This window comes from Vipera ursinii (genome assembly GCF_947247035.1).
Source record: "Vipera ursinii genome assembly, chromosome: 3".
Classification (NCBI taxonomy): Eukaryota; Metazoa; Chordata; class Lepidosauria; order Squamata; family Viperidae; genus Vipera; species Vipera ursinii.
In genome coordinates, this window is record NC_139516.1 from 148,855,764 (window position 1) to 148,882,662 (window position 26,899).

The 26,899-nt window shown below is 38.3% G+C and overlaps 1 protein-coding gene across 2 annotated transcripts; it reads left to right on the forward strand.

Moving 5' to 3' along the window:
* The first annotated feature begins 16 nt into the window (after positions 1-16).
* Positions 17-26,872, forward strand: KDM1B (lysine demethylase 1B). 2 transcript variants are annotated; one of them, XM_083359493.1, is made up of 21 exons: positions 17-73; positions 2,749-2,842; positions 4,650-4,774; positions 5,656-5,745; positions 7,353-7,464; positions 8,191-8,307; positions 9,124-9,162; positions 10,215-10,419; positions 10,643-10,821; positions 11,551-11,727; positions 12,366-12,440; positions 13,658-13,795; positions 14,718-14,889; positions 15,753-15,880; positions 16,524-16,655; positions 17,168-17,242; positions 18,960-19,076; positions 19,745-19,870; positions 20,209-20,331; positions 21,076-21,228; positions 22,152-26,872. In XM_083359493.1, the coding sequence occupies exons 2-21, from the start codon at positions 2,753-2,755 to the stop codon at positions 22,233-22,235; spliced, it is 2,457 nt and encodes an 818-aa protein (XP_083215619.1). In that variant the 5' UTR covers positions 17-73; positions 2,749-2,752; the 3' UTR covers positions 22,236-26,872. The 2 variants fall into 2 exon arrangements, with proteins under 2 accessions (XP_083215619.1, XP_083215620.1); XM_083359494.1 differs by having other exon boundaries at positions 19,757-19,870.
* Positions 26,873-26,899: the final 27 nt, after the last annotated feature.

Sequence of the window (26,899 nt, forward strand, 5' to 3'; positions counted from 1 at the left end):
CGCTCAGGCCAGCGGAAGCGGCTGCGGAGTAGCTGGTGCTGGGTCGACCAGCGGGGGGGAGGACTGGCCGAGGGTAAGCGTGGGTCCGGGGGGGGTGTCTTCTTGCGCCCGTTCCCTCTTGGGGGTGGTGGGTGGTGGGGGTGGTAAACGTTAAGGTGGGCCGGAGGGTTTTTTTTTGCCTTTCTTCGACCCACGGTCTCTTCTCCTCCTCTCCCCCCCCTCCCACGCTGCGTGCCTTTCCCCGAGGAATCCTCTGTTGCAAAAATGCGCGCCTCCGCGGATCGGGGACATTTGCGCCAGAAAGGGTTACTTCTTGCTTTCTAGAGGCTGAATTTTGAAAGGCAAGCCAGCCGGGGACTTGGCCCTGGAGAGGAATTTCAGTGCCGGGGCGCAGCAGTCTTTCTTGTTAACACCCCCTGCCCCACCCCCGCACGCACACACTGCGTCTTGTCTCCGAGCCATGGGCAGAGCGCCTTTTCAGCAAAAGGGGCAAGGTGGATTTTTTTTAAAAAAAAGGTATATTATATATTATATATATATATAATGTGTGTGTAAATTACTAACAAAGAATTAAAGGGAAACTGAGATGCATTTCTGACTCCTTAGTCGTCCTCAGTCAGCTATACCCTTCTGAGATTCGAACCTGGGCTGATTGCATACAAGGCAGTGTTATATATATATATATATATATCCTCTTTCTTTGTTGAAGTCTCGATTCCTCATACACACACACACACTCACACACACACACAGATCGTCAGAGGGTAAGATTTCCAGGCAGGGTTTTTGTCTTCTTGGAGACACTGAAGTGTTGAATTGAGGGGATTCTAAGAGGGGCTTCCCTTAGAATTTATCAAGGCAGATGATTGACTAAAGCTTTTTTTGTTTTTTTGATTGGTTATGATCTGAAATGGATGTGACATTTCTCCTCCTTGCAGAAAAGAGGAATTGGGAGGAATCGAGACTTCCACAAAGTAAGAGGATTCCGGGCTGCTTGTGCCGCGGATTATTACAGATTGATTTGACTCACATCATCTGAAAATTGGGTTCTTGGATTTCTGGGTAAACAGAAAGCTGCCCTTTGTATTGTGAAACTTCTGAGAACCATAATTTTCTTCTTTCTCGTGCAATTATTTCCAACATTTTCTTATTTATAATAATTTAGTGATCTTTTAAAATTACAGTGGCGTAGAAAAAAGTGATTTATGACCGTTTTTCACACTTATGACCCTTGCAGCATCTCCATGGTCATGTGATCAAAATTTAAATGCTTGGCAACTGACAGTGTCTTGGGGTCGTGTGATACCCTTTTTGTGACCTTCTGGCAAGCAAAGACAATGGGAAAGCCAGATTCAGTTAACAACCGTGTTACTAACTTGGCAAGAAAGGTCATAAAATGGGGCACCACTGAACTGAACTGTTGGATAGAACCCAGTGCTCCAGCCTGTTGAGATTCTTCTGAATCTTCACTCTATCTTCCAAAGTATTGGGAATTCCCTCCAGCTTGGTGTTGTCTGCCTCCTTCTAATCCCCTTATCTAGCAAGACAGAACTTTGAGGAACCCCATTGCTTGCTTCTCTCCATATAAATGTAGCTCCATTGAGGACTACATGCTGAGTGCAGTTAGTCAGTCAACTACACATCTATTTGGTGGTGGTGCTGTCTATCTCACATTGTTCTATCTTAACAAGAAGTAGATAGACTGTGATCTACTTTGTCAAATGCCTTGTTGAAACCCCAATACGCTCTGTCCACAGCATTTCCCTGATCCAGTAATTTAGTCACTTTATGAAAGAAGACAGTAAGGTTTGTCTGGCATGATGTGTTTTTAACAAACCCATGCGGTGCTTGGAGTCTCTGTAAAATTACCCACCCTTTCTGAGGGTTATTTTATCAGCCTAGGTGTATCTCAGATTATCCTGATGGGAAGATCTGGATGAAAAGTTGCCAAACCAGGATTTCTTCTTGCGATTGCTTGGGTGGAAGTATTTTCCTACCTAGGTCTAAAATAAACAACCACAAAGTAACATTAAAGTCACAACACAACGCAATAAAAAGCCAAAAAAGCAGTAAAAAATATAAACAGATAAATAAACAGATGACAACATTCATAAGTCTGAGGCCTTCTTAAATAATTCTGCCTTTAATACATTCTAAACTAATAAAGCAGGGACTGGTTGAATTTTAGTTGAGAAGGGGATCCAAAACACCATCCCAGAAGCAGAGAAGCAGTATCTCTGGGCTTCTGTTTTGGTTTACAAAGATAGGGAGCTACTAGAAGGATCTCCTGGGAATTGCAGGTTGGGCAGATGAAAACAAATTCAGCAGAGGAACTTTTTACATATTTTTCCAACAATTTTTAGATATGTTTTTGTGGATCCAACCTTTGACCATAAAGGAGCTGCTTTCATTTTCTTCAAAAACCATTATTCTCTTTTTTTGCCAAGACCGTTACAAACCAACAGAGATTTCCTTCAGAATCTAGGCAATCCATGGATGTTACATTCTTTTGAGGGGGGAATGAGGAACTTTGTTACGATTACTCCTTATTTTGTGTGCTGTGGTCCTATATATAAATTATTTAGTTTCCTACTTCCTAGTTCAGTTGACAGATCAATTTATTGGAATGGTACTCATTAAATAAGATCAAATATGGCCTTTTATCTACGGAGCACAGCAGGGCACTTCAAACTCTCCATTAAGGAAACTGCTTAATATCCCCTCTCTTTCTCTTTTTAAACCCTTCAGTACCATGTCAGGTGGAAGAGTCCGAACGAAGAAAAAGGCCACAGCTTTAGATCAAGCACTTGACAACCTTCCGTTGAGAAGTTCAGGAAGACAGGTACTGTATGTTTTTCTAAATATATAAATGAAATAATAATCAGTTAAATCTTGAGCATACATTTGCATTTCCGATGCATCTTTCCCCCCCTCAATTTTGTCTATGTACCTGTTGCCTGGCTCTCCTGCTATTCAGCTGTTGGAAGAGTGAAGGCTTGTAGTAGATTCAGAACACTGAGTTCATAAGGTTGTACATTGCATGGATAGCAACGTGTATGGAAAGCAATCCTTCGCTGCTGACCAGTATCTCCCAAATAAACAGAGGGCAGAAGGCCAGACAACGATTATGGATGGGGGGAAGGCAAGAGAAACTATTTCATCTCCACCCTTGCATTAGATATAATAAGATAGATAAGATAACCTTTATTGTCATTTTTTACTGTGAGCACACTGGCACACATTAAAAATGAAATTCTGTTGCCTACTCTCAAAATTATATATCTATCCATACCCATACATAACACACATATATATCACACACATACTTATACCTATATATATATATCTATACCTATACCTATATATATATGCACACACATATACCTATATACCCTTACATACATACTTATACCTACATCTATCTATCTATCTATCTATCTATCTATCTATCTATCTATCTATCTATCTATCTATCTATCTATCTACACACACACATACATACACACACTTATACATACACACACACATAAATTAATTACTGTCCATTTTGAACACATAGCGGAAAGAGGAAATATTGGATTCTGTGATGGCTTGAATGTTTGAAAAGAGTTTTAAGTACCTGAGACTCCTATTAAAGTTATTTCTTCAAAGTGTATCTGTGCATTGGAACCTAAGCATTTGAATCTTAGTGTCCCTGTTGTGTGGTGCTTTTTAAAAATTAAGCTTCTTTTCAGTTGGAATATTGAAGCAATTTAGAGCATAAAAAGATATCTAGCCTCCATCCCCCACCATTAAAATAAATAATGTTATAATTGCAGACTGGGCTGTTTCCTATCTGGAATACTGTCTATGGAGATTCTCAATCATCCATGTCACGGTTGTCCCAAAGATGCTTTTCAAAAGGCAACTGGACTTTTTTTCCCCCCTTTGAAAATATTTTGTTTCCCATCCAAGAAACCTCTTCAGTTCTGACCGGTGGAGAATAGAAGGATTTATATGCTTTGCAGTCATCAGGCTCTGAAGGGACATCTGGAATGCTGCTTTTGGGGGCTTGGCTCCTTATCCCTCTAAGAACTAGTTACAATCTTTGGATTATTAGGCTGCTCTTTGTTATTGCTTTACTCAAAGTAAGACATGCTGTATACACAACATTACCAAGTCTTGACAGTTTTTTTAAAAAGAAAAATATTTCTTCTGTGCCCAGCTACTCATGCAGCATTTCCATTTTTTTTAAATTCCATTTATATCCCGCCCTTCTCCGAAGACTCAGGGTGGCTTACAAGCTTAGCAGTAGCCTTCATTCTATGTATATGCCTGCTTATTAGGGCTTTCACACACACCCCAAGCGGCATTATTACAAAGTCAGCTTAATTGCCCCCAACAATCTGGGTCCTCATTTTACCTACCTTGGAAGGATGGAAGGCTGAGTCAACCTTGAGCCTGGTGGGATGCGAACCTGCACTAATTGCAGGCAGCTGGTGTTACTTAAGGAGGCATTAGCCCACTGCTCCACCAAGGCTCTTATGAATTCAGATGGTTGCAAATAGGGGTGCAGCAGAAATTCAGTCTGTTGTCAAGCACGTGCTGGAAAACAGACTGGGCAACCGCACAAGCTTCTTTAGTCACAAAGTTCTCTGTGTACCTATCAGGTGAGGAAAAAGGCAGCAGAGGCAGCTGAGGAGGATGAAGAAATATCAGAGAAGAAATATCGGAAATGTGAAAAAGCAGGGTGTACTGCAACATGTCCAGTCTGCTTTGCTAGCGCTGCTGAAAGGTTTGGATGTATTTATTTAGTTTTATTTGTAAAATTTATTAGCCGTCCATCTTACTGCGGGGTAACTGGGTAGCTTACTTTATTAAAAATGTATAAAATGTAAGTGATATAAATAAAATATTATAAAGTTCCTAGTTACTGAGTCTTAACTGCAAAGGTGGGGAGGGAGTAGTATTTTGCCAAGATAGCCAAGAAACTTTTGTTGATAAGATTTTATTGATCTTATTTAGCACTTGTTCTTTGGTTCTAAATGGTTTAACAATTGTAAAGTCTCTGGAAGTTAGGCTGGATATAAATTTAAATAACAACAGTAACAACAAACATAATAAAATGTCCTCATTTTTAATTCAGGAATTTTCATTTTATTTTTTTATTCATTTTATTATTACCGTATATGCCAAGGAAAGCAAAAGAGAAAAGAGAGGGGGAAAAACGAAGCTTACCTGCTCTGTAACACTAAAACTAGACTGTAAAGTGTAGGTTATTACACTGCTATTGCCCAGAAATCAAAGGGGGAAATAAAGCAAATAAACATGCAGTCCAAATCTCAAAGCAATCTGTCATTTGTCATTCATTACACAACAGTTTGACAAACATAGCTCTGTCTGTATATCTGACAAAATGTAAAGGAGTACTTCAAATCGTTTTGTAATTGATGATAAATGGGTATCTTTCCAGATTGTAAGACAAGGATTACCTGTACAGGAAATAGTTTCAAATCTGCCATACACGTGTGCTATACAACTCCTGTTCATGACTTTTATTTCAAGTATGAATAGGTAGAAGTGCTTCATTGATGGTCAATGTGAGAAGCAATCTGAAACTGTAGAGCAAAGCATATCATTTTGGTAAACAGAGTTTTTAAATATTTTCTGTTGTAGATGTGCTAAAAATGGCTACACATCAAGGTGGTATCATCTGTCCTGCGGGGAACATTTCTGTAATGAATGTTTTGATCATTACTACAGAAGGTAATCTTATTTAAGAGTTTATACTCTGAAATGACTTCATTTGGTAGCACAAATCCTGTAGTCATTAGCAAGAAAATTGATAAGACTTACAACATAATCTTGTGTACCACACTGAGTTTAGTGGAATCTATTCCCAGGTAAGCAATTTTTAGGATTATTTATTATTCACAGTTCTGTGCTTTGCCCATTTGGTTTTGATTTTTTATAAAGAGATAACTGCTACATTTGTACAACTCTTAGATAGTTATATCAATCAAAACGTGTTAATGATTGTGAACCAGGTGTTTTGTTTCTTTCTAGAACCAGGTTGATAATATATTCAGGTCCAGATTTTGCCCACCCCCATTAAAAAAAGAAAATGCTTAAAATCTCAAGAGAGCCATAACTACTATGAGAACATGCCAATCTCCATCCTACGAGTTTAGGAATTTAATGCAAGGATGTTAGTATCTTTCATCATGTGGGAATGTTAAATTATTGGGCAATCTGCCACTTATCAGAAATTTTGGCTGTTTAGCAGGTACTGTTTCAGTGTGACCTGGACAACCTGAGCATCTTGTATTAGAAGATGCAATACTAAGATATTAATAGATATTCTCTTTCAAAACTATGTCCAAAGCAGTCATAGTAAAAGGCAAAACATATTTTAGAATTTGGTCCTTTTTGCCTCTCTGTTGTTAAGTATGTATTGAATACACATGGGAAGTGGGAGCAGCTCCTGCTCCCAGCTCACTTTAATAGAGCTTAATTTCATTTGCAACCTTGCCCTATATAACAAATACTTGCAACTAGCACTTGTGAGAGACTGTAAAGTCTCTCCTTGAATTGGAAGAATTTGGAGATAAAGTCGTCTGCTTTAAAGTGAAAGCAACATCAAGAATTTAAAAAAAAGCAGAGTTCCATAATAGATGTTTTCCATGGTGCTTTGGTTTGTACCACAGGAATCTTTTGTTCCCTTCCTTTCCCTCCCAAGCAGGTTAGGGTCATATGGACCCCAGTTACAGAGGGAAGAATCTGATCTGTTAGGAAGTCCAGTTCTGCTGGCTGATGGTTGAAATTGGATACAACCCAAGATTTAGTTGCAAGAAACAAATCAAATAGTGGAATCATTGTGTAGATTTAGATATGCATGATTGCAGGGGATATATTTCAAAGCCACCCCTGGATTAACCAACATAGTATTACCATGAAATATTTGTTAGTATACCTGTCTGTTTAGTATTGCCTCAGCAAGTAGAAATACCTGAGTGGCCTTGTTTGGGCTCACAAGCTAAGCAGGAGGCAGGCCTGGTTAATGTTTGGCTGGGAGACACCCCCCCCAGTTATTGTCTAGAATGGAGAGTCAATAAAAAATATTCCAGAAGGCAGCAATAGCGAAGTGTTTTTGTATTATTACCAAGAAAATTAAATATATATTTCTGTGAACTCACCAGAAATTTGTCTTGATTTGGATATTTTTTTTCCTGCCTGCTTATTGGAAAACTCTACTGTCTACAGTCCTATTATTTCAGTGACTGTCTTTTCCCCCTTAATATTTTCCATTTAGATAACCTACAAAAACCTTAGTCTGCTTATTCCTTATCATTTACTTTTTCTACTTTTGTTAGTCATAAAGATGGTTATGAAAAATACACCGCGTGGAAAAGGATCTGGACCAGTAATGGAAAAAGTGAACCCAGTCCTAAAGCTTTTATGGCTGATCAACAGCTTCCTTACTGGGTAACACTTTTATTTATAATGATGTTTGTTTGTTCTGAATCTTGTTCAGGAAGATTTGTTTATAATCTTTCTGAAAAATAATCGGGCACACTTTCAGTTTTCTTATTCCATGTGGTTGCAAGGTGTAAAGAAAAACTTGATGACATCTAATAAATTCTCAGTAACCCTTTCTGATACAAGTGCTATGCTGTAGATTTTGAGTTTATAATGAAAAATCAAAATAGGTAACTCATTAAATTAATTAGAACATATATTAGGGATTGGATATAAACTGTCTGCTTACATTTATTTGGTGTCACTGCAGATAATTCTAGAGTATCTTAGAATTTAGCCATTGTATAACATAACATTCTGCAAAAAAAATGTTTAGAAAGATATGTGCTCCACATTGCCTTGAGCTCTCAGAAGAAAGGTGAGCAACATGTATAATAAGATTATTTATGTCAACTTTATCCCACTAAGTATTGCTTATACAAGCTATAAGAGTTTCCAGCAGGGAATTTATTCAGCCCTTACTTAGGGCCTGACTCCAAGACCTCTTCATAAAAAGCATGAGATCTGCTCCTGGATATATTGTGCCTGCTTTTTATTGTTCTCTTGTTGAAGCTTCAAGTAGTTTCCAGCAATATTTCTGAAATAAATTGGCTAAATGTAATTCAGGTTATTTTGAACCAATTTCATTGCCTTTATTCATAATTCTTAAAATGTCACTTATTAACCCCGTAGGTTCAGTGCACAAAGGTGGAGTGTGGGAAGTGGCGTCAATTGACAAAGGAAATTCAACTTACCTCACAAATAGCCAAAGCATATCGCTGTGGCATGAAACTGAACAGTTCTACTAAGGTACCTTCAACATCCATTTGCACAGAATATGCTGGTGGCTTGGTGATTTCTACTTCTACCCCAGCTTATACTGTGCTTCTGTGAGCTTGCCTGTACGTAGATGTCGTTGTACTATACATTGATAGTGATGCTCATTGGCTCCATAAACAGTTGCAGTGGTGCATCTCTTCATGCTTGCTAACCATTCATACCAGCTACTTTGCAGGAGCAGCTCGTGTAGTTTGCACTGAAGCAGTAATTCCCAATTCTTTTTTGTAGGGTCAGATTTCTTGTGAGAGTCTCTGGGGGATCAACAATGTGTTACTTACAGGCACATGACTTATCTTTTAGTGGGGGTTCACAGGTTAAATCAGAAATTAATTTAATTTTACAAAAGAAAAACAGCGATTTTACTGTTCCTTTTGGAAATCTTGTAAATCTTGGGATGCCAAAGTCTTGTAAGTTTTTAACAACACTCACTATTAAGGCCATTGTAAGAAGTTGTTTTGGCACTTGTTCCAGGGAGCATCTGTGGCACAGCAGTTGTTTTTGAGCATAATTGTTGATCTATTTCTTGTTTGTGAAAGGCAAGTTTTTTCTCTTTAAAACTACTGTCCTTCAGAAGAAAATGCTTCCTGTGTCTTAGGAAAAAAAACCCTACAGATCCTTAGCTTTCAGTGTCAAGAGCAATGTTGTGTGATGTTGGACACCTGCAATATACCATTGCTTCAGTCATAGGACATTATCCAAGTCTAGAAGCTGCTTCATTTACAGTACTGGTCAAAGGGGGCATTTTGTTGCAGCTGGAAAGACTCAGGCTACTTATATTTATTCCAGGTGGAAGGTTCAGACCAGTGCACCATGCCTGAGGATCTGGTAAGCAATGCCTGTGATATTAAAATTGATGGATTAATAGAAGTTGCAGGCTTAGCCATGAATACATGATGTGGTCAGACTATTTTAGAACTGATCACTTTTTGGGAATGCAGAGCTATTGAATAAAGTGATGCAGTTAGTATTTTTGTTCTATGTCTGCATGTTACTTTTGTTTTAGAAAGATCAAAGTGGAACACTTCTACCTTCCCAACAAAGTCTTAGCTCTTAGTACTTTTCATATTGATGATGACCTATGTTAATTAGCTCAACTAGTTCTAACCATCCTGAATGAATAATCTGTACACCTTAAGACATGTTTAGAGAGTTTCCTTGCACTGAGAGAATTGGCAGATGTATCTACGTATGCATGCATGCATGTTAATGGCTATGTGTGAAAAGCTGGCATTGTATAGAATCTCTAGGAAATCTGTAGAATGTATGACATTTTTAGGCAAAGTATGAAATGTCTGCATTATTTTAATTTAATTTTAATATATATACTTTCCCTAGGCATTCTTTATAATACCTGGGTATTATGTAGAATGACAAGAACTATTTAGGCAAAGTGTGAAAAGAGAATCATGAAACTCTGACTCTAACCCTAACCCTGTATTGAAAAGATATACAATGAAAGAAGAAATGCAAAATAAAATACAGGGCTTTCTTACTGGAAATAAAATGAGAAAAACTAGTATTGACATACTTGTTGCAACAAGGAAAGGGATTTTAGTGGGAGTATTTTATATTTTGCCAGTTTGCCTTTTGACATTGGATAGAATGCCCAGGAAATGTGTGAAATAGTAAACATATCATACTTTGATATCCCACTTTTGGCATTCTATAGATTTCCTAGGCATACTATAAAATGCCTAACTTCACACATTGATGGTAACATACGTACATACAATTATATACACAAACATACATACCTGCAATTTATCTTCTAATGTGCAGTTCAGTCAGGATTGAGAAATAATACTGGGGATGGGGGAAAAACTGGAGCTGTTGCTAAGATGTTTCTTCTTGACTTTTGCTCTAATGCTTCTTTCTAGAGAGTTGCTGAAGTTTCAGATCAGTGGTGGTATTCCATGCTTATCCTTCCTCCCCTGTTGAAGGACAGTGTGGCTGCTCCACTACTCTCTGCATACTACCCAGACTGTGTGGGTATGAGTCCCTCTTGTACCAGTACTCACCGATCGGTTAGTGAATCCAGTGTGATAAAAATGGAGAACTTAAAGACTCCACCTTCCATAGCCGGTAAGCCAGAATTTCTTTTCTGTCCTCCGTTAAATACTCTGTGTTTAGAATTGAATTATGACTGAGAGTAGGCATTGTCAGCTGTAAGTTCAAGCAGATTTATTTTCCCAGTGATCAGTCAACATTGCCATTGTGTGCTTTCCATTGCACTTGATCCTGGTTTTTTTGATGCTGTCGTTGTGAACTGGCTTTGCTGGATGATCGATTCTTTCTTGTGTTTCAGGGATGAACAAATACTTCCAGCCTTTCTATCAGCCCAACGAATGCGGTAAAGCCTTATGTGTAAGGCCAGATGTCATGGAATTAGATGAACTCTATGAGTTTCCAGAATATTCCCGGGACCCTACCATGTACCTAGCACTGCGGAATCTCATTCTGGCCTTGTGGTATACAAACTGCAAAGTACGTTTTACGCATTCTCAAAAGGTTAACAAGTAATAACAGTTCAATAATGCTTACATGAAATATGAAATGAAGTTAGGAATAAACCATATTAAATCAGAGGAGGTAGAAGGCTGGCAACCTCATCATGGACTCAACTCTTAATGTCTAGAGCAGGGGCAGGCAACCTTGGCTCTTTTATGACTCGTGGACTTCAACTCCCAGAATTCCTGAGCCAGGAATTCTGGGAGTTGAAGTGCACAAGTCATAAAAGAGCCAAGGTTGCCTACCCCTGGTCTATCTCATAAATGCGCAGCCCATGGCTTACGAACAGCAAGAAAGCTTTCAGTGTATCTCCAGATTAGGTTGGGCCAAAATTTTGTTTCGCGGGGAAGGGAAATGGGGATTGTAAGAAGGGAAAAAAATGGTGCTTTAAGTCATGCACAATCTTAAGGAATTGATTTCATTTCTTGAAAACATCCAGAATCAGGCTAATTTCCCCTGCTTTATAGGTCACCCTTTCTGCTCCAAGAGTCAGGAAACTTTGGTCCCATCTAGTTGGTGATGTCATTATTATGCAGCAAAACTGCTGAATGTATCATAAGATTCTTAGTCATTATTTTTCAGAAGTGTAGATGACTATAAGCCAATATTTGGTGGCAAGACAGTTTGCTGCATGGCTTGAGTTGGATTTGTTTCATGACTCTTTTTTTCTTGTTTGGGCTTTGGTTTTCTTTCCTAAATTTACAGGAACCTCTAATGCCTCAGAAATGTACTCATCACATAATTGTTCGAGGACTAGTACGCATTCGCTGTGTTCGGGAGACAGAAAGAATTCTTCATTTTATGACCAGGAAAGGTCTGATTAATACAGGAGTTTTGTCAGTTAACCGAGACCAAGCACTACTTCCCAAAGACTACCACAATGTAGGTCTTTTAAGATTTAGTATATCATTAAGTTGGTTACAGAATATTCTGTACAAAAACATCCTAATAAAGAATTTCAAAGTAAAAAAAATAAGTTTCTGGGATGTTCTTAGTTCAGGTAGTCCTCGATTTACAACCAAAATTGAGCCCAACATTTCTGTTGCTAAGTGAGACAGTTAAGTGAGTTTTGCCGCATTTTATGACCTTTCTTTGCCACAGTTGTTAAGTGAATCACTGCAGTTGTTAAGTTAGTAACACGGTTATTAATTGAATCTGGCTTCCCCATTGATTTTGCTTGTCAGAAGGTTGCAAAAGGTGATCACATGACCCTGGAATTTGCAACCGTCATAAACATGAATCAGTTTTCAAGTGTCTGAATTTTGATCAGGTGACCATGGGGATGCTGCAACAGTCATAAGCGTGGAAAAATGGTCATAAGTCACTTTTACCAGTGCCATTGTAAGGTCAAAAGGTCACTAAATGAACTGTTATAAGTTGAGGACTACCTGTATTCTCTAGTTGACAATAGATCTCTTCAGTGTGAATATTATCTCTATAGTTTATGCAAATCTTGTAAGGACTATTTGACTAGGTTTAGATAAATAGTATTTGTAATAGTCCTTTTTTTTTCTTTGCAGAAATCTGTAATAGTGGTTGGAGCTGGTCCAGCAGGTTTAGCAGCTGCAAGACAACTTCAAAATTTTGGAATTAAAGTAAGACCTGATCATATAAATCAAGACATTGTAATACTGTTTTCTTCTGGTATAATTTTATTATATTCCAATCATTTGAACACAAACCTTTATGATCCAGAAGGTATTTTAGTGAATTACTCCATTGCACAGTGGGGACTAGAGTTAGTATCTAGTTGCATAGACTAAAGAATAAGATGACTTTGAAGTTATTATGGTGTGGTTTCATTATGTACAGTAATGTAGAGTTTAGCTAGCATTTGGATATGATAGATTCAGCTGTCTTCTTACACTTTCCTTCTTTAAGAAGAACTTCATATGAGTATGTCTCTGCTTAACACTTCAAGAGCCTATATTTAGCAATAGCACTTCATAGTGCCCTCTCTAAATGGTTTACAAAATCAGCATATTGCTTCCAACAATCTGGGTCCTCATTTTACTGACCTCGGAAAGATGGAGGATCGAGTCAACCTTGAGCCGGTCAGAATCAAACTCCTGGCAGTCGGCAGAATTAGCCTGAAATTTATTTATAATTTATTTATAATGAGACTTGTATGCCGCCCTATCTCCCGAAGGACTCAGGGCGGCTAACAACAATAAAATACAATAAATACAAATATTTAAAAAGAATTAAATTATGTCGAAGTCCCACTAAAACCAATAAAAACATTTAAAATCATAATTAAAACCCCATTATCATCAGTTCAGGTTGGCCTGTTGGAAAAGATATGTCTTAAGGTCACGACGAAAGGACCGAAGGTCTGGGGCCATCCGGAGCTCCCAGGGGAGCTGATTCCACAAAGTAGGTGCCCCAACAGAGAAGGCCCTCCCCCTGGGGGTTGCCAGCCGACATTGTCTGGCCGACGGCACCCTGAGGAGGCCCTCTCTGTGCGAGCGCACAGGGCAATGGGAAATCGTTCCTGGCAGCAGACGGTCCTGCAGATATCCTGGGCCTAAGCCATGTAGGGCTTTATAGGTAAGGACCAGCACCTTGAATCTCACCCGGAGGGCAACCGGTAACCAATACTGCATTCTAACCACTTCACCACCATGGTCCAACTATTTACGTCTCACCTCACTTTTGTAATTATATCAAAAGCTTGCTAAACAACCCACATAATTAGATAATGCTCTTCTACCCTCTTGATGACTCTGGGATATTATACTAACTGCTGAAAAAAACCCATTGATATTGAAGTATTTCTTACCACTTCCATTACCTTGTTTGTATATTACAGGTCCTTGTGCTTGAAGCAAAGGATAGAATTGGCGGACGAGTATGGGACGATAAGACTTTCAAGGGGATCATTGTGGGAAAAGGAGCTCAGATTGTGAATGGCTGTATCAACAATCCTATAGCACTAATGTGTGAGCAAGTGGGTTGCACTTTTGAAGATGACACATTGCAGATAACAAGCTTAGTATATATTGATCCCTGTAAATGTACATGTGATTTTGGATACATTTTACAAGGACTTTTGTGTTCCACTGAAGGGCTTGACCTGAAGGCATTCTAATTGTAGGTTTTTTGGGAAGTTTGGGAAATGTTTTGTCATATGGAAAAGAGCAAGGATTTGTCTGAAGGTTTGTATGGAGGAATAGGATATGAGGAGTTAAATACAATTCTTAAGAGCAAATAAATCATATTTTAACATTTTAGCTGGTGCTATTAAGCTACAGATAGCAATAGCACTTAGACTTATATACCTCTTGCTAGTGCTTTACAGCCCTCTCTAAGCAGTTTACAGAGTCAGCATATTGCCCCCAATAATCTGGATCCTCATTTTACTGACAGTTGGAAGGTTGAGTCAACCTTGAGACAGTCAGGATCGAATTCCTGGCAGTGAGCTGAATCAGCCTGCAATACGGCATTCTAACCACTGTGACACCATGGCTCTTCTGCATCCAAAGTTTCTACCTGCATCATGGATTTAAATTTATAATGGATTATGTCACTCTTGAAGTAAACGACAGACCTTTTTCAGTTAATAATCCTTGCTATTTAGAATGCCTATCCTTCATGACACATTGGAACTAGGCTTATAAATATTTTATGATAAATTAAATAATTGATTCAGAAAGTAGAAAGCTCTCAAGATTTCAAAAGTTTCCTTAGTTTTTGTTTGCTACCTGTTTTGATGCCAATCTGGTAACGTGTCTTTAAAACACTGATAAATATTTTGTTGCAATAGCTGTCGGTTGGGATTGTTGTGTATTAATTATAACAATGGATGTTTGGTTAGCACTGAAGTTTGAATTACTCACACGCTTACACTTTTAAAATTTCTTTTTCTAAAGTTGGGTATTAAAATGCACAAAATTGGAGAGAAGTGTGACTTGATCCAAGAAGGTGGAAGGATAACAGATCCTGCAATAGATAAGCGTATGGATTTTCATTTCAATTCTATCCTTGATGTTGTGGCAGATTGGAGAAAAGATAAAAGTCAACATCAAGATATTCCTCTTGGAGGTAAGAAAGAATCATGAAAGAGTAAAAAAAAAGTGCAACAATGGCAGCAGAATATTGCATCCACAGATGTATTTGTTTGTGTGTTAGTTTGTCTAATTTATATGTTCACACAATCACTGAATTGGGCCGGTTTGAATCCTAGCTAGATGTATCTGGTTTATTGAATTGGTTTATTGAATAAGGACAGTTCGCCAGGTTTTTACTAAGGGGGAAAAAGAGGGGGGAAAAACAAAACATTTTTAATGCCCAGAATACAAGCTTGGTCATGTGTTGCTCACTGAGGAGAAAATAAAAGTAAAAATGGTCTCTTCTTCAAACTTATTTTATTCATCATTTGCATGTGTGAACAGCTGAAACTCAACCAATCCAGTTGTTAATAGGTTTCACTGAATTATTGCATTGCTAGGAAGATATACAACATTTGAAAGTGCAGAATTGCACCTTTATACGCGATCTGGGAGAATGGTAACAAGTATCTTGAACTTGAAAATAAGCAAGGTTTTGTATTTATTAGTTCTGCTATGGCCTTACATTGACCAGATTAATACATGAGTATATATTGGTAGAGGTAGTTGTCTCTGTCATTGACCTGTCCATCTGCAAGTAAAATGCTACCATAAAGTGGTCACTAGATAAGACCAGAGATTTTTTTAATTCTGGTATAAATGTCAGGTTAGTGAATTTAATTCTTACTGAAATGTCTGTAATTAAGTGTTCAAATTTATTACATTATGCCTGTAGAGAGTGAGTATGTATGTGTGTAGGATTTTATTTAAGTACATGTGCTAAATAGTTGCTGAAAAAATGGGAAGCTGAGATTAGGAATACTTTTACTAACTATTGAACTGTTAAACCATTTGCAGATAAAATTCAGGAAATCTATAAAGTTTTTATTCAGGAATCCGGTATCCAGTTCAATGAACTAGAGGAAAAAGTGCTACAGTTCCATGTTAGCAATTTAGAATATGCCTGTGGCAGTAACCTCCATGAAGTGAGTGGAAATAATTTTCTTACAATGACAGAACAATATGGTTAAAATATGTATTGCCAGTTGTCATAACAATGAATCCAGATCCCTATTTTCTTATTAAGCAGACATGCTCCAAATTATAAATGTCTCCTGGCTTTAATTAATATGGGACTGATTTTAACTGAACAGTCTGAAAGAAAATTATGAAATGATTGGATGGGGCAAGTTAATGAACTAGCCTCCCAGAGCTTAGTAGGCAATAGAATTCATTTTACATGACTACAAAATTCTGGCAGGTGAAAGTTTCATCCCTTGCAAAAAAGGGGATAAAACTGCCCTTCATTGGCGACATATAAGTTACTTGGGAGCCACTGTGGGTGAAAAGGTTAAAAATGCTTTAGAGAACAGTATTGTTTGTTGGAAGGTATTTTTTTTAATCTCATGCTCAGATAAAGCTGGAAGAAGTTAGCTAACTTGCAGTGTTAAATGTGCTAAGTCCTAGGCTTGCAAGAAAGGATGATATAGCTGCAGCCTAACACAATTAGCCTTTCACATATAGGACAGTGAGATTTCTTTATGTACGTGGGAAAAGAAAATATGCTAGTCTGTATCACCTTCCAAAGAGTTGAGTTGCAACTGAATGAAGAATTGTCTTGCCACATAGGTTTCTGCACGGTCTTGGGATCATAATGAATTTTTTGCTCAGTTTGCTGGTGATCATACCTTGTTGAGTTCAGGATACTCAGCTATAATGGAAAAATTAGCCGAAGGCCTGGATATTCGGTTAAATGTTCCAGTAAGTATCAAAACTTGGAAGAATCGTTTTTCTTGCTTTGTCATAGAGTATTTCATCTCACTGGTTTGAATTGTATATACACAAGCTACTTGAACTTTCCAAACTGCTTGTATGGATGCTCAATTTAATACACATTTTGGAAGAAATATAAATAGCTCTTCATAGAGCCTATTTTAAATGTATGCTAGACCTTTTAATAGTCTATTGCAGTAATTGGCGAACCTATAATGTGTATCAAAGGTGACGCATGATGATGTTTTGGGTGGGAAGTCAGTGTTCATCAACACTCTACAACTATTCTCGAAAACACACCCCATTCTTGGAATTATGGAGCTTGCGGAGGCTGTGTAAGAATGAGTGAGTGTCCGTGCAGCCTCTGGATACTCCAGAAGTTGCACGGGAGGGCCTGGAAATTGTGTAAGAATGGGGCATGTTTTGTGGGGTTTTCAGAGGTTGCCGAGGAGTCTTGATGCTGTATAAATATTTTATAATCTCCCTTTCATTCTTAAAAGGTCTGTAGTATTGATTACTCAGGAGAAGAGGTAAAAGTGACCACGACGGATAGAACTCTGTGGACAGCAAAAAAGGTGATCCCTCATTCTTTGGGGTTGAAGTCTAGAACAGAGAGACTGACCTATGTTTTTCAGCATTGGAGAACACTCTTATTTTGTTATTATTGTACTTTTGCCTTTGACAGCTGAAGATGGCATGTTTGATGTCATGAGATTTTCATACTGGGTGGTGGAGCTGACAGTTTTGATTCATTCCCTCCTGGGTGGGGGAGCAGGGGAATTATATGCAATTAATGAATGTTCTTTAATCTTTTTTTTTTTTGAGCAAATATTGTGTGCCTCTGATTTGTGATCTGTGCTTTTGAGAAATGTTTTGTCAGGAAACAAAATATGCACTACAGTTCTTAATATCTATTGTTTTTCAAAATCCTGCAATCTGCCCTGACAAATGTAAAGTGGGAAAACCCCTATTGGTAGGCCAACCCATTCGATGGCGCACTCCCTTTTATTTTCATGACTCTAATTTGTTAGCTGAATCCTGCATCCTCTTTCTAATCTTTGTGTGGCATTTAGAAACACCTCTTGGGATTGTGAAGTAGTGTTAGGGCGTTTGAGAGTGTGCAGTTTCAGATATGGTAAATGCATGGCCTCAGTGGCACTGAGAAGTTCTCAGATGTTCTGCCTTGGTCATCCATTAACTGAGTCTCTTTTAAAGCAGTTCTGCTCAGTTACTTCCAAATTAAAAAAGACTTCAGTTTTAAGAATATAGGTTAGCTTCCCTAGTGTGATGTCTGTGGACTTCAATTTCCAGTGAGCAAACTGTTGCAATCCAAGTACCAAAATCTGTGGATGCAAAGGTTAGGGAAGATCACAGGGCAATAGGAGACATTGCATGAAAATTACACAGAGAATAATTCAGAAGTAAATAATATCAATTTGACTTCCTCTTTTGGATCTGTTTTCGGGTTCTGCTCTATCAGGAGAGGGAAGATTGAATGTTATTTGGTTTTGGAGAGGGAAAGGCAGTTGAAATGCTTGCTTGTGTCCTTGAATTACTAGGCGTTGAAAGAGAGAAAAACAAACATTCACTTGATGGATTGTGTCTCTGAATTGTTGTAAAAGAGGAAGAGAGTATTTATTGTCTTAGGTGGTTTCCTACTTTAACAACTTTTTCTGCATTGTTATCATGGCGTTGTTCCTTTGATCAAATTTATTGCTGGAAAAAAGTCACTGAAAGTTTTTCTTTAAAGTAGTTTTTTAAAGTTGGCTAAATGATTTTTCCCTGTGTTTTACAAATCTATTGAATATACTGGGTTAAATTATTTTAATGTAATGTAGGGATAGATTAATTGGTTTACGTCTAGTCAATTTCAGTTTCACATGTATTTCCTTACAAATCCTTCTGTGCCATTTCCCCAATCCTGCAAATTAAAAACAAAAACCAAAGCAGCTATTTTAAAGAATATTGTTAACGCATTTCAACTCCTACTTGAATTATAAAATTGTATCTTTCTAGATTTTTAATCAAATATGTTGCTTAAACTAGACTTAATTTTTATCTATACTGAAAATTTTGAGATAGAATAATGTGTAACTACCACGAGAAGGATTCATTAGTAGCCAATTACACTATTAATTTAAAACATGGAAAAAAACATTTCAAGGTAGGAAATTCTGAATATTTATTATATTATTATTTGCACATTAGCCCAGCAGAAGTGTAAATTAGAAAATTTGGAACTATGAGACCTTTAGCATTCTATTATAATTAGGGCTATTTTTCTCTCAAAAGGTTCTAGTTGCTGTACCTTTAACTATTCTTCAAAAACCAGCAATTCAGTTCAAACCAGCTTTATCAGATAGAAAAATGAAAGCTATCAACAGTTTAGGAGCTGGAGTCATTGAGAAGGTAAGAGTTTGTTTTTTTATAAAATTATAATACAAAGAGCAAATATTTACAGGGAACATTTTCCAATAGAAATATGTAGAGGCCAGTGAAGGCCTTCCAAGTCTATGCTATAGAGAAATTATTATTTGAATACTGATATAGGTCCATATACGTGTATTAATATTTCTGGCAAAGGGTCCTAAAACTAATCTTGAGTTCCTATGGCCTCCATCTTAACTTTCTTTGAAGTTATGCTCTTTATGTGATCTGGCTGGACAAGCTTATTCCAGCAAAAATGGATCCCACATACTGTATATGTATTCATAAAAATAAACCCAGAGTAGGAGGATACCCCTTTATTTTTCAAAATCAGTCTTATCTTGAGATTTTTTGACATCATTAGTTTGGTATAAGTTGGAGCTAAGCTAAGATTAATTCACTTTTGTGTATACATTCCTAAAACGTATAAGATACTCAGTTATAAAATATGTACTGTTCAAACTATATTTACTTAGTGATGTTAGTTTGGTTGAGAGAAAAACCTTTAAATGTAATGGCTTGATCCTATGCCCTATAGCGGGAACTATGTTTACAGAAAGAGAGGGATTTTACTCCCTCCTGCTATATATTAAACTTATATAGGATGACAGCCAAGTGAGCAAAAAGGTAAATACTGCTTTTTTGTTTAGATTGCACTACAGTTTCCTTACAGATTCTGGGAGAGCAAAATTCAAGGAGCCGATTACTTTGGCCATATTCCACCTAATTCAAACAAACGCGGACTCTTCAGTGTTTTCTATGATGTGGATCCACAGGTACCTAGTATCTTCCTATTCTTCAGATTTGGAAAAATGATTACCTTCGGAATACCTTTCCTCTCTGTTTTAATGTAAATCGACATTTTTCTAATATAAAATCTCACTAGTTTACAGTACATTTAATGCCAAGAACATTTGACAGTTGTGATTTTTATTATCTAAAATGAATGTGCTTGTTGCAAGGCAAGGATTTTTAAAATGGTACTACAATTATTCTGCACTGGCACATGTGTTAAGTAGTTCAGTTTTATGGGCTGGCCAGCATTCATTTATAAGTTGTTAAAGGGAGCACCAGTAGAGGAAACAATAGATGATCCTTCCTTTCTTGTTTTCAGCGTAAATGCAGTGTTCTAATGTCTGTAATTACTGGAGATGCTGTGGGAACAATAAGGAATTTAGATGACAAGGAAGTACTGCAACAGTGCATGACCGTGCTTCGGGAATTGTTTAAGGAACAGGTTGGTTTCTTTCTCAGACACGACGACATCCATTTCAGACAGATGGAAAGCAGAGACTTCCCAGGACTTTTTTTTTAAAATTAGGGACAAATGGATTTATCATATGATCTGTTATTTTCTAAATGTTTGGTGTTAAATTTGTTTTGTCCCACTTCTACACAACTTCACGGTTTAAAGGTTGTGTATATTTTTAGCATGCTAGGGAAAAGAGCATTTCACCTAATGCACATATTTTGTCATTTTAGCATAATAAAATATATTTTTCTGATGTCTTAGGACAGCAAGCGTACCATATTCAAATGGTCTTTTTCCTCTGCTTCTGAACTTTCCAATCTTTCTTCCTCATGTCATGCATCTCTAAATCAGGCTATTGATCTATTTATTTCAATATTCTTCTGCACCAACTGGAAATAGTATTTAGACATTAGTCTGTATTAGCCTGTCTGGAGAAACTGAAACTTAAGTTGTGCCTAGCACTATCATGGATGCTTAAGAAACTGAAATTTGCAGGAAATGACTGAAGGAGTGAGTGAGTGACTGAATTCACTATGTTATAATTAAGAATCACCTCAGAGCACATGGTTAATGAAGTCTGCTTTGTTTAGTTATTCACAGTACAATTGTGCATTTTTATGTTTTAACAAGATGTTTAAACATTCAATATATGTTTTAAACAACTGTCCAGATTTGGACATAAATGGTTTCATTTTATTACCATTAATTTAGCTTATCTTTGTAATTCAGGAAGTGCCAGATCCGGTCAAATATTTCATTACAAGATGGAGCAAAGATCCTTGGATCCAAATGGCATATAGTTTTGTAAAGACAGGGGGCAGTGGTGAAGCATATGATATACTTGCTGAAGACATACAGGGAAAACTCTTCTTTGCTGGAGAGGTGAAATCTCAATTACGTACATTTTTTTAAAAATACAGCCTTGTTCAAATCAGAACTAAGTTTGAAAAGACTAAAAATATTCATGCTTTGAATAGGCATTGCAGGTAGTAGTAGGATTTCTAATTTTCTGAATTTATTATTATCGGACAATTGAGACTGGAATTATTGTTGCTAAGCCATGCAGTCATAAAAGTGCAATGTCTAGAAGAGCCTTTTCTCCTGTGGCCCCCACCTTTTGCAACACCTTGCTCCCTGAGGTGAGATCAGCCCCCACTCTTCTGGTCTTCCAGAAGAGTCTTAAAACCTGGTTCTGGTTGACTGGGCCCCCAAAAGGTACACTCTAGGCTGCAGGTTGTTGTTGCAGCGACAAAGGTATCACCTCTGCACTGCTCGAGTCCCTGGTTTTTAGTCTGTATTTAACTCCTATTCCTATTCCTGAGTCAGGAATTCTGGGAGTTGAAGTCCATGAGTCATAAAAGAGCCGAGGTTGCCTCCCCCTGGTCTAAGCCATGGGTACTTATTTATGTTTGCCATAAAGTCCTTCTTTAATGTATTTCCTTCAGGGATGAACTTCCCTGTTACCTCCCTAATTATTTTCAGGAGGTTGAAGGCTGTTTTGATTACTTTCCTCCTAGAGATTTTTTTTTAAAAAGATTTGTAACACCTACAGCATATTGGTAGGTTTCCCCCCCAATTGTTTAGTTGAAATGTTGTAGATCTACTTTTATAGTTTGCTGCTGGATTTCTGCTTTGATAAAGAAGTTGCATAAATTTCTATAAAACATCTCCAACTGTAGATTAAGTGGATCTTTTGTGAGGAAAACTTTTTCTTTGGGGATGGCATATCATGTATTTTAACAATTCTGTCGTTAATTATATTTCTCTCAAAATATATATTCTGAAACTTTTTTTGTTTTAAACAGGCCACAAATCGGCACTTTCCGCAGACAGTTACAGGAGCCTACTTGAGCGGTGTTCGAGAAGCAAGCAAAATATCAGCATTTTGAATACTAGAGTTTACATTTTGAAACAAATTCTAACTCCACATGGTGCTCAAATTTGTGAAGACAAAAGACAGTTTTAAGCTACTTTACTGTTTATGCCTTGAAGATGCACTTCAGTTTTTATCAGAAAAGCTTGTTACAGTATCATTGCTTGTGAGCACTGCTGGCAGCTAGACAAGCTTATCCATCCCTTATTTTTTCACCTGTATTAGGAAAGGTAGAACTGTAATGAACCTTAAATAGTGGTAGATGGGCTGTCAAATAGCTCATAAGTTGAATGTTTCTTCAAAAGGATAGTAGGTTTCTCCAATCATGTCTAGGGTGAAAAAAACCCCTTTTAAGAAATAGTTATAAATATAAACATGGAGGCCTTTGGTACCGTTCAATTACATATTATGCATAAACAATCATAACATTCATTACTGACCTGCAAAACATGACATAAAAAGAAATGTGTGAAGCTTAGTATTTGCTGATCATGTAAATGGACTAGCAAAAATACTATGTGGACATTTCCTTTCTGTCCAGTTACAGTTTAGGTAATTAGAACTCTAATTAAGGAAGTATAATGGAAGTAGACAACTCTGAAAGCTTTTTTTGGCTTAAAATTGGAGTTTTTGGAAAGTTAAATGATGTGACATCTTCCAGAAGAAAACAAATTTAAGATGATGTAATAACATGTTGTACAGTGACAATTTCAGGATAAATTGTCAACATAAATATCTCTTCATTTTTCAAAAACATCCTGTAAACGTATTTAAAAATATTTTCTAAATATATAATGGAAAGGATTGCCTCCTGGAATTGTGACTCCTCCATTGCTGGATATTTTCAAGAAAAGATTGCTCAATCATTCGTCCAAGGTGGTATAAGGACTCGTGCCATGGGCAGGGTGTTGGACTAGAACAGGACTTTTCAACCGATGGTACGTGTACCACCTGTGGTACCTTGGCACGTGGCAGGTGGTATGCGGCCCTCCCCTGTCCAGTCCAGGATAGCAGGGGAGGGAAAGAGCCAAAGCGGCGCAGTGCAGGATTTGCCGTGACAGCCTTCAGGAGCTGCAGGGCTGCTTGGGACGAGGCAAAGGCCCCGGGATTGGCATTTTCAGCACACCCGGAAGAGAAAGGAGGAGGGGGTGGAGAAAGGAAAGGATATAAAAGGTGGCAGGTTGGGCGGGAGAGGGAGGGGAAAAAAAAGATGCACCCTTGGGAGGTGGAGGAAGAGTCAGCTGGAGCTGCACCGAAGGGAAAAGGAGGAGGGGCGAGAGAGAAGACAAAAAACAGGCCGGGCGCGGACACAGGTGGCAGCAAAAAAGCAGGTAAGAAATACAGCTGGGGAAGGGTCGCGGCATGAGAGTCTACGTTACCTGCGCCAGGCCCCCCAGGCGCCCCCCCCAGCCTGCCCAATTTCGGCAGGTAGTGGCATGCTCTCATTTGGAGAGGCTGGGCCAGCCTTCCTCCCTCCCTCCATGCCCAGGAAGGGACAAGGAGAAGGGGACAGGCTGCCAGTGCGGCTGGTGGCTGTTCTGCCAGTGCCAATGGCTTGAAAGGCCACTGTAAATTGCTGGAGAAGAGCTGCACAGCGTTAAGAGCAGAGTGGTGGGAAGTTATTTGCAATGAGGGAGGGAGAAAAACGGGCATCCCCTGAAGGAGATCAGCAAATGGCCCTCGCCCTCTTCACAAACACATGGACTCCTGGGGAGGGGATGCTGCGAGAGTCCATGTTACCTGTGCTATGCCGCCCAGACCCCAGCCTGGATTTGGCAGGCAGCCGCACGGTCTTCTCACTGCATGGAGCAGCCTGGCGAGGTGAACCGGCAACATGCTAAACCTGCCTGTGCAGGTGAAAAGGAAGCACTGAGAATGCAGTCAGCCTGCATGGCAAAACAGTCATCCAGGACGCCAGGCGCATGCGCTCGCCTCTGCATGCACAGGTAGGTTCGGCATGTCGCCAGTTCGCCTTGCCAGGCTGCTCCATGTGGCGAGACCGCCCGGTTGCCTGCCGAAACCAGGCTGGGGTCTGGGCAGCGTAACGCAGATAACATGGACTCTCATGCTGCTCGCAGTGTCTCCTCCCCTGGAGTCCACGGGTGTGTGAAGAGGGCCATTTGCTGATCTTCAGGGGATGCCTGTTTTTCTCTCTCATTACAAATACCTTCCCGCCAGTCTGCTCTTAATGCTCTGCGGCTCTTGTCCAGCAATTTACAGTGGCCTTTCAAGCCATTGGTGCTGGCTGCACAGCCACCAGCCACGCTGGCGGCCTGTCCCCCTCCCCTTGTCCCTTCCTGGGCACAGAGGGAGGGAGGAAAGGAAGTAACAAAGAGGGAAGGAGGGCAGGAAGGAAGATGAGAGGAGAGAGGGACAATTGAAGGGGAAGGGACAATGAGGGGGGGAAGGTGCCCACCCCAGTCCCACCCCTTCCACCAGAGACCCATGGATCTCCCCCACAGATGCACCACAACCTGAGTAATGAGCTGGCCAGACACACCCGGTCACTGACTTCACTTGTCCAAAAGTTGCAACAGGTGATCACATGACCCTGGGACACCGACCATCGTAAGTATGAATCAGTTGCCAAGCATCAGAATGTAAATCACATGACCCTGGGGATGCTGCAACAGTCATAAGTGTGAAAAATGGTCATGTCACTTTTTTCACTGCCGTTGTAACTTCAGACAGTCACTAAGCGAATTGTTGTAAGTCGAGGACTACCTGTACTTTATCATTTTTTCCCTTTTTTTGGTCACGTTTTTGACACCTTGCTAGGCGACTGGTGGTACTCGGATATTGCCTTATCCTAAAAGTGGTAGAATGGGTGGAAAGGTTGAAAAGCCCTGGACTAGGCCTTCAGGCTCCGTTCTAACACTGTGATTCTATGAAGATCTGAAGAGTAACTGGATTTATACAGACTGGAAAATAATTACTGTTTTAAAATAGCGACAATTTTAATATTGTATATTTTACTAAATTAAATAGCCAGACTATAATAACGAAAACATGTATATAAAGAAAAACAAAATAAACATGATTTGTGGACATTTTCTGTCATCTAAAATGCTCAGATTCTGTGAATGTTTATCTAAAGCAGTTTAACTGTTTTGTTTACCTAAACTTATTGTCTTTGGTACTTTTTAATCCTTTTATGTGAAATTTTTAACAACAAATTGTATTAGGCAATAAGGGAAACATGTCTTAAATCCAAATGATGTAATGTGGAGTATTTACATAATGAGGAATAGGCATCTGTAGGTATTTTACCATCGTCAATGTGGAAATCCTATTTTAAATATTGAATCACTTTATAAATTGTTTTTACAATAAATATTAGATATGAACATTATTTTTTGACATTTATTTAAATGAGCTAAAATGTTCAGGAAAAAATCCCAAAGATTTTAATTGTGATGTTCATTTTGAAACTTGCTCATTTACTTACATATAGCAACTTACGTCTTGTAAAACACTTTGAAGTATTTACTATTGATCATGATATGTAAAGTGACTTAATAGCAATATAGTAACTGAAAAAAATCTCATCTGTTTATAATACAGGTAGTCTTTGACTTACAACAGGGGTCTTCAAACTCATCCCTTTTATGACTCATGGACTTCAAATCCCAGAATTCCTCAGCCAGTGTGCCTGGCTGAGGAATTCTGGGAGGAAGTCCATAAGTTATAAAAGGACCAAGTTTGAAGACCCCTGGCTTACAACCACAATTGTATCCAAAATTTCTGTTGCTAAAGCAAGACAATTGTCAAGTAATTTTCCCATTTTATGAACTTTCATGACTCACTGAAGTTAATGAAATGGTTGTTAAGTGAATCTTGTTCCCCCATTGACCTTGCTTGTTAGATGGTTGCTAAAGTGATCACATGACCCCTAGGACACTGCAATCGTCATATATACATGCCAGTTGCCAATTGTCTGAATTTTGGTCACATGACCATGGGGGTGCTGCAGCATTCATAAGTGTGAAAAAAGTAATAAGTCACTTTTTTCAATCCTGTTGTAATTTTGAATGGTCACCAAATGAATGGTTGCAAGTTAAGGATTTACCTGTACAGTCTATGTATACAACATATATGACTTTGTACCTCTTCTCTGCTTAGGCTGTTTTAAAAAAAGAAATAATATAATAAGGCAGTCAGCTTCTTAGATATTTTTTTAAAAACATGCATTAATTCATAAAAATAGAAGACTAAAGACTAGGGAGAGCTTGAAAAGAGTTGGATATAGTAGTACTTAGGCATACTGGCATAACCATAAGGGTAGGGTAGCTTTCATTTGTTTTTTTTATTTAAGTATAATTTACTTCCAACTCCAAACTGAACATTTATAATTCTTTACTGACCAAACAAAGAAAGTAGGATTTTTGTTTTCCTTAGAATGACATACTTAAAAGCCAAGATTATAAATCTATTTGAAGTCCTAATTTTGATTAATCCTATACATGATAGATGGGGTTTATTTGCATAACTATTTTAAATAAATGTAGGTAAAAGCTACCAACAAGTAAAGGACATAGCTGAGAAATAGAATAAGAGTCTAATGATTTCCTGTGGCAGCTCACAGTTCCTTAGAAATATTTGGAGAATTAATCATTACATTTTTTTATTCTTTACATTAATAATTGCTTAGGGAAATGTATACTCATACAAAAGTAAGGT

Coding starts and splice junctions, on each gene's coding strand:
- KDM1B (XM_083359493.1), top strand. CDS start 2,753: ATGTCAGGTGGAAGAGTCCGAACGAAGAAAAAGGCCACAGCTTTAGAT. Junction 14,890..15,752: donor TCAAGATATTCCTCTTGGAG/GTAAGAAAGAAT, acceptor AACCATTTGCAG/ATAAAATTCAGGAAATCTAT. Junction 20,332..21,075: donor GGGAATTGTTTAAGGAACAG/GTTGGTTTCTTT, acceptor TTTGTAATTCAG/GAAGTGCCAGATCCGGTCAA.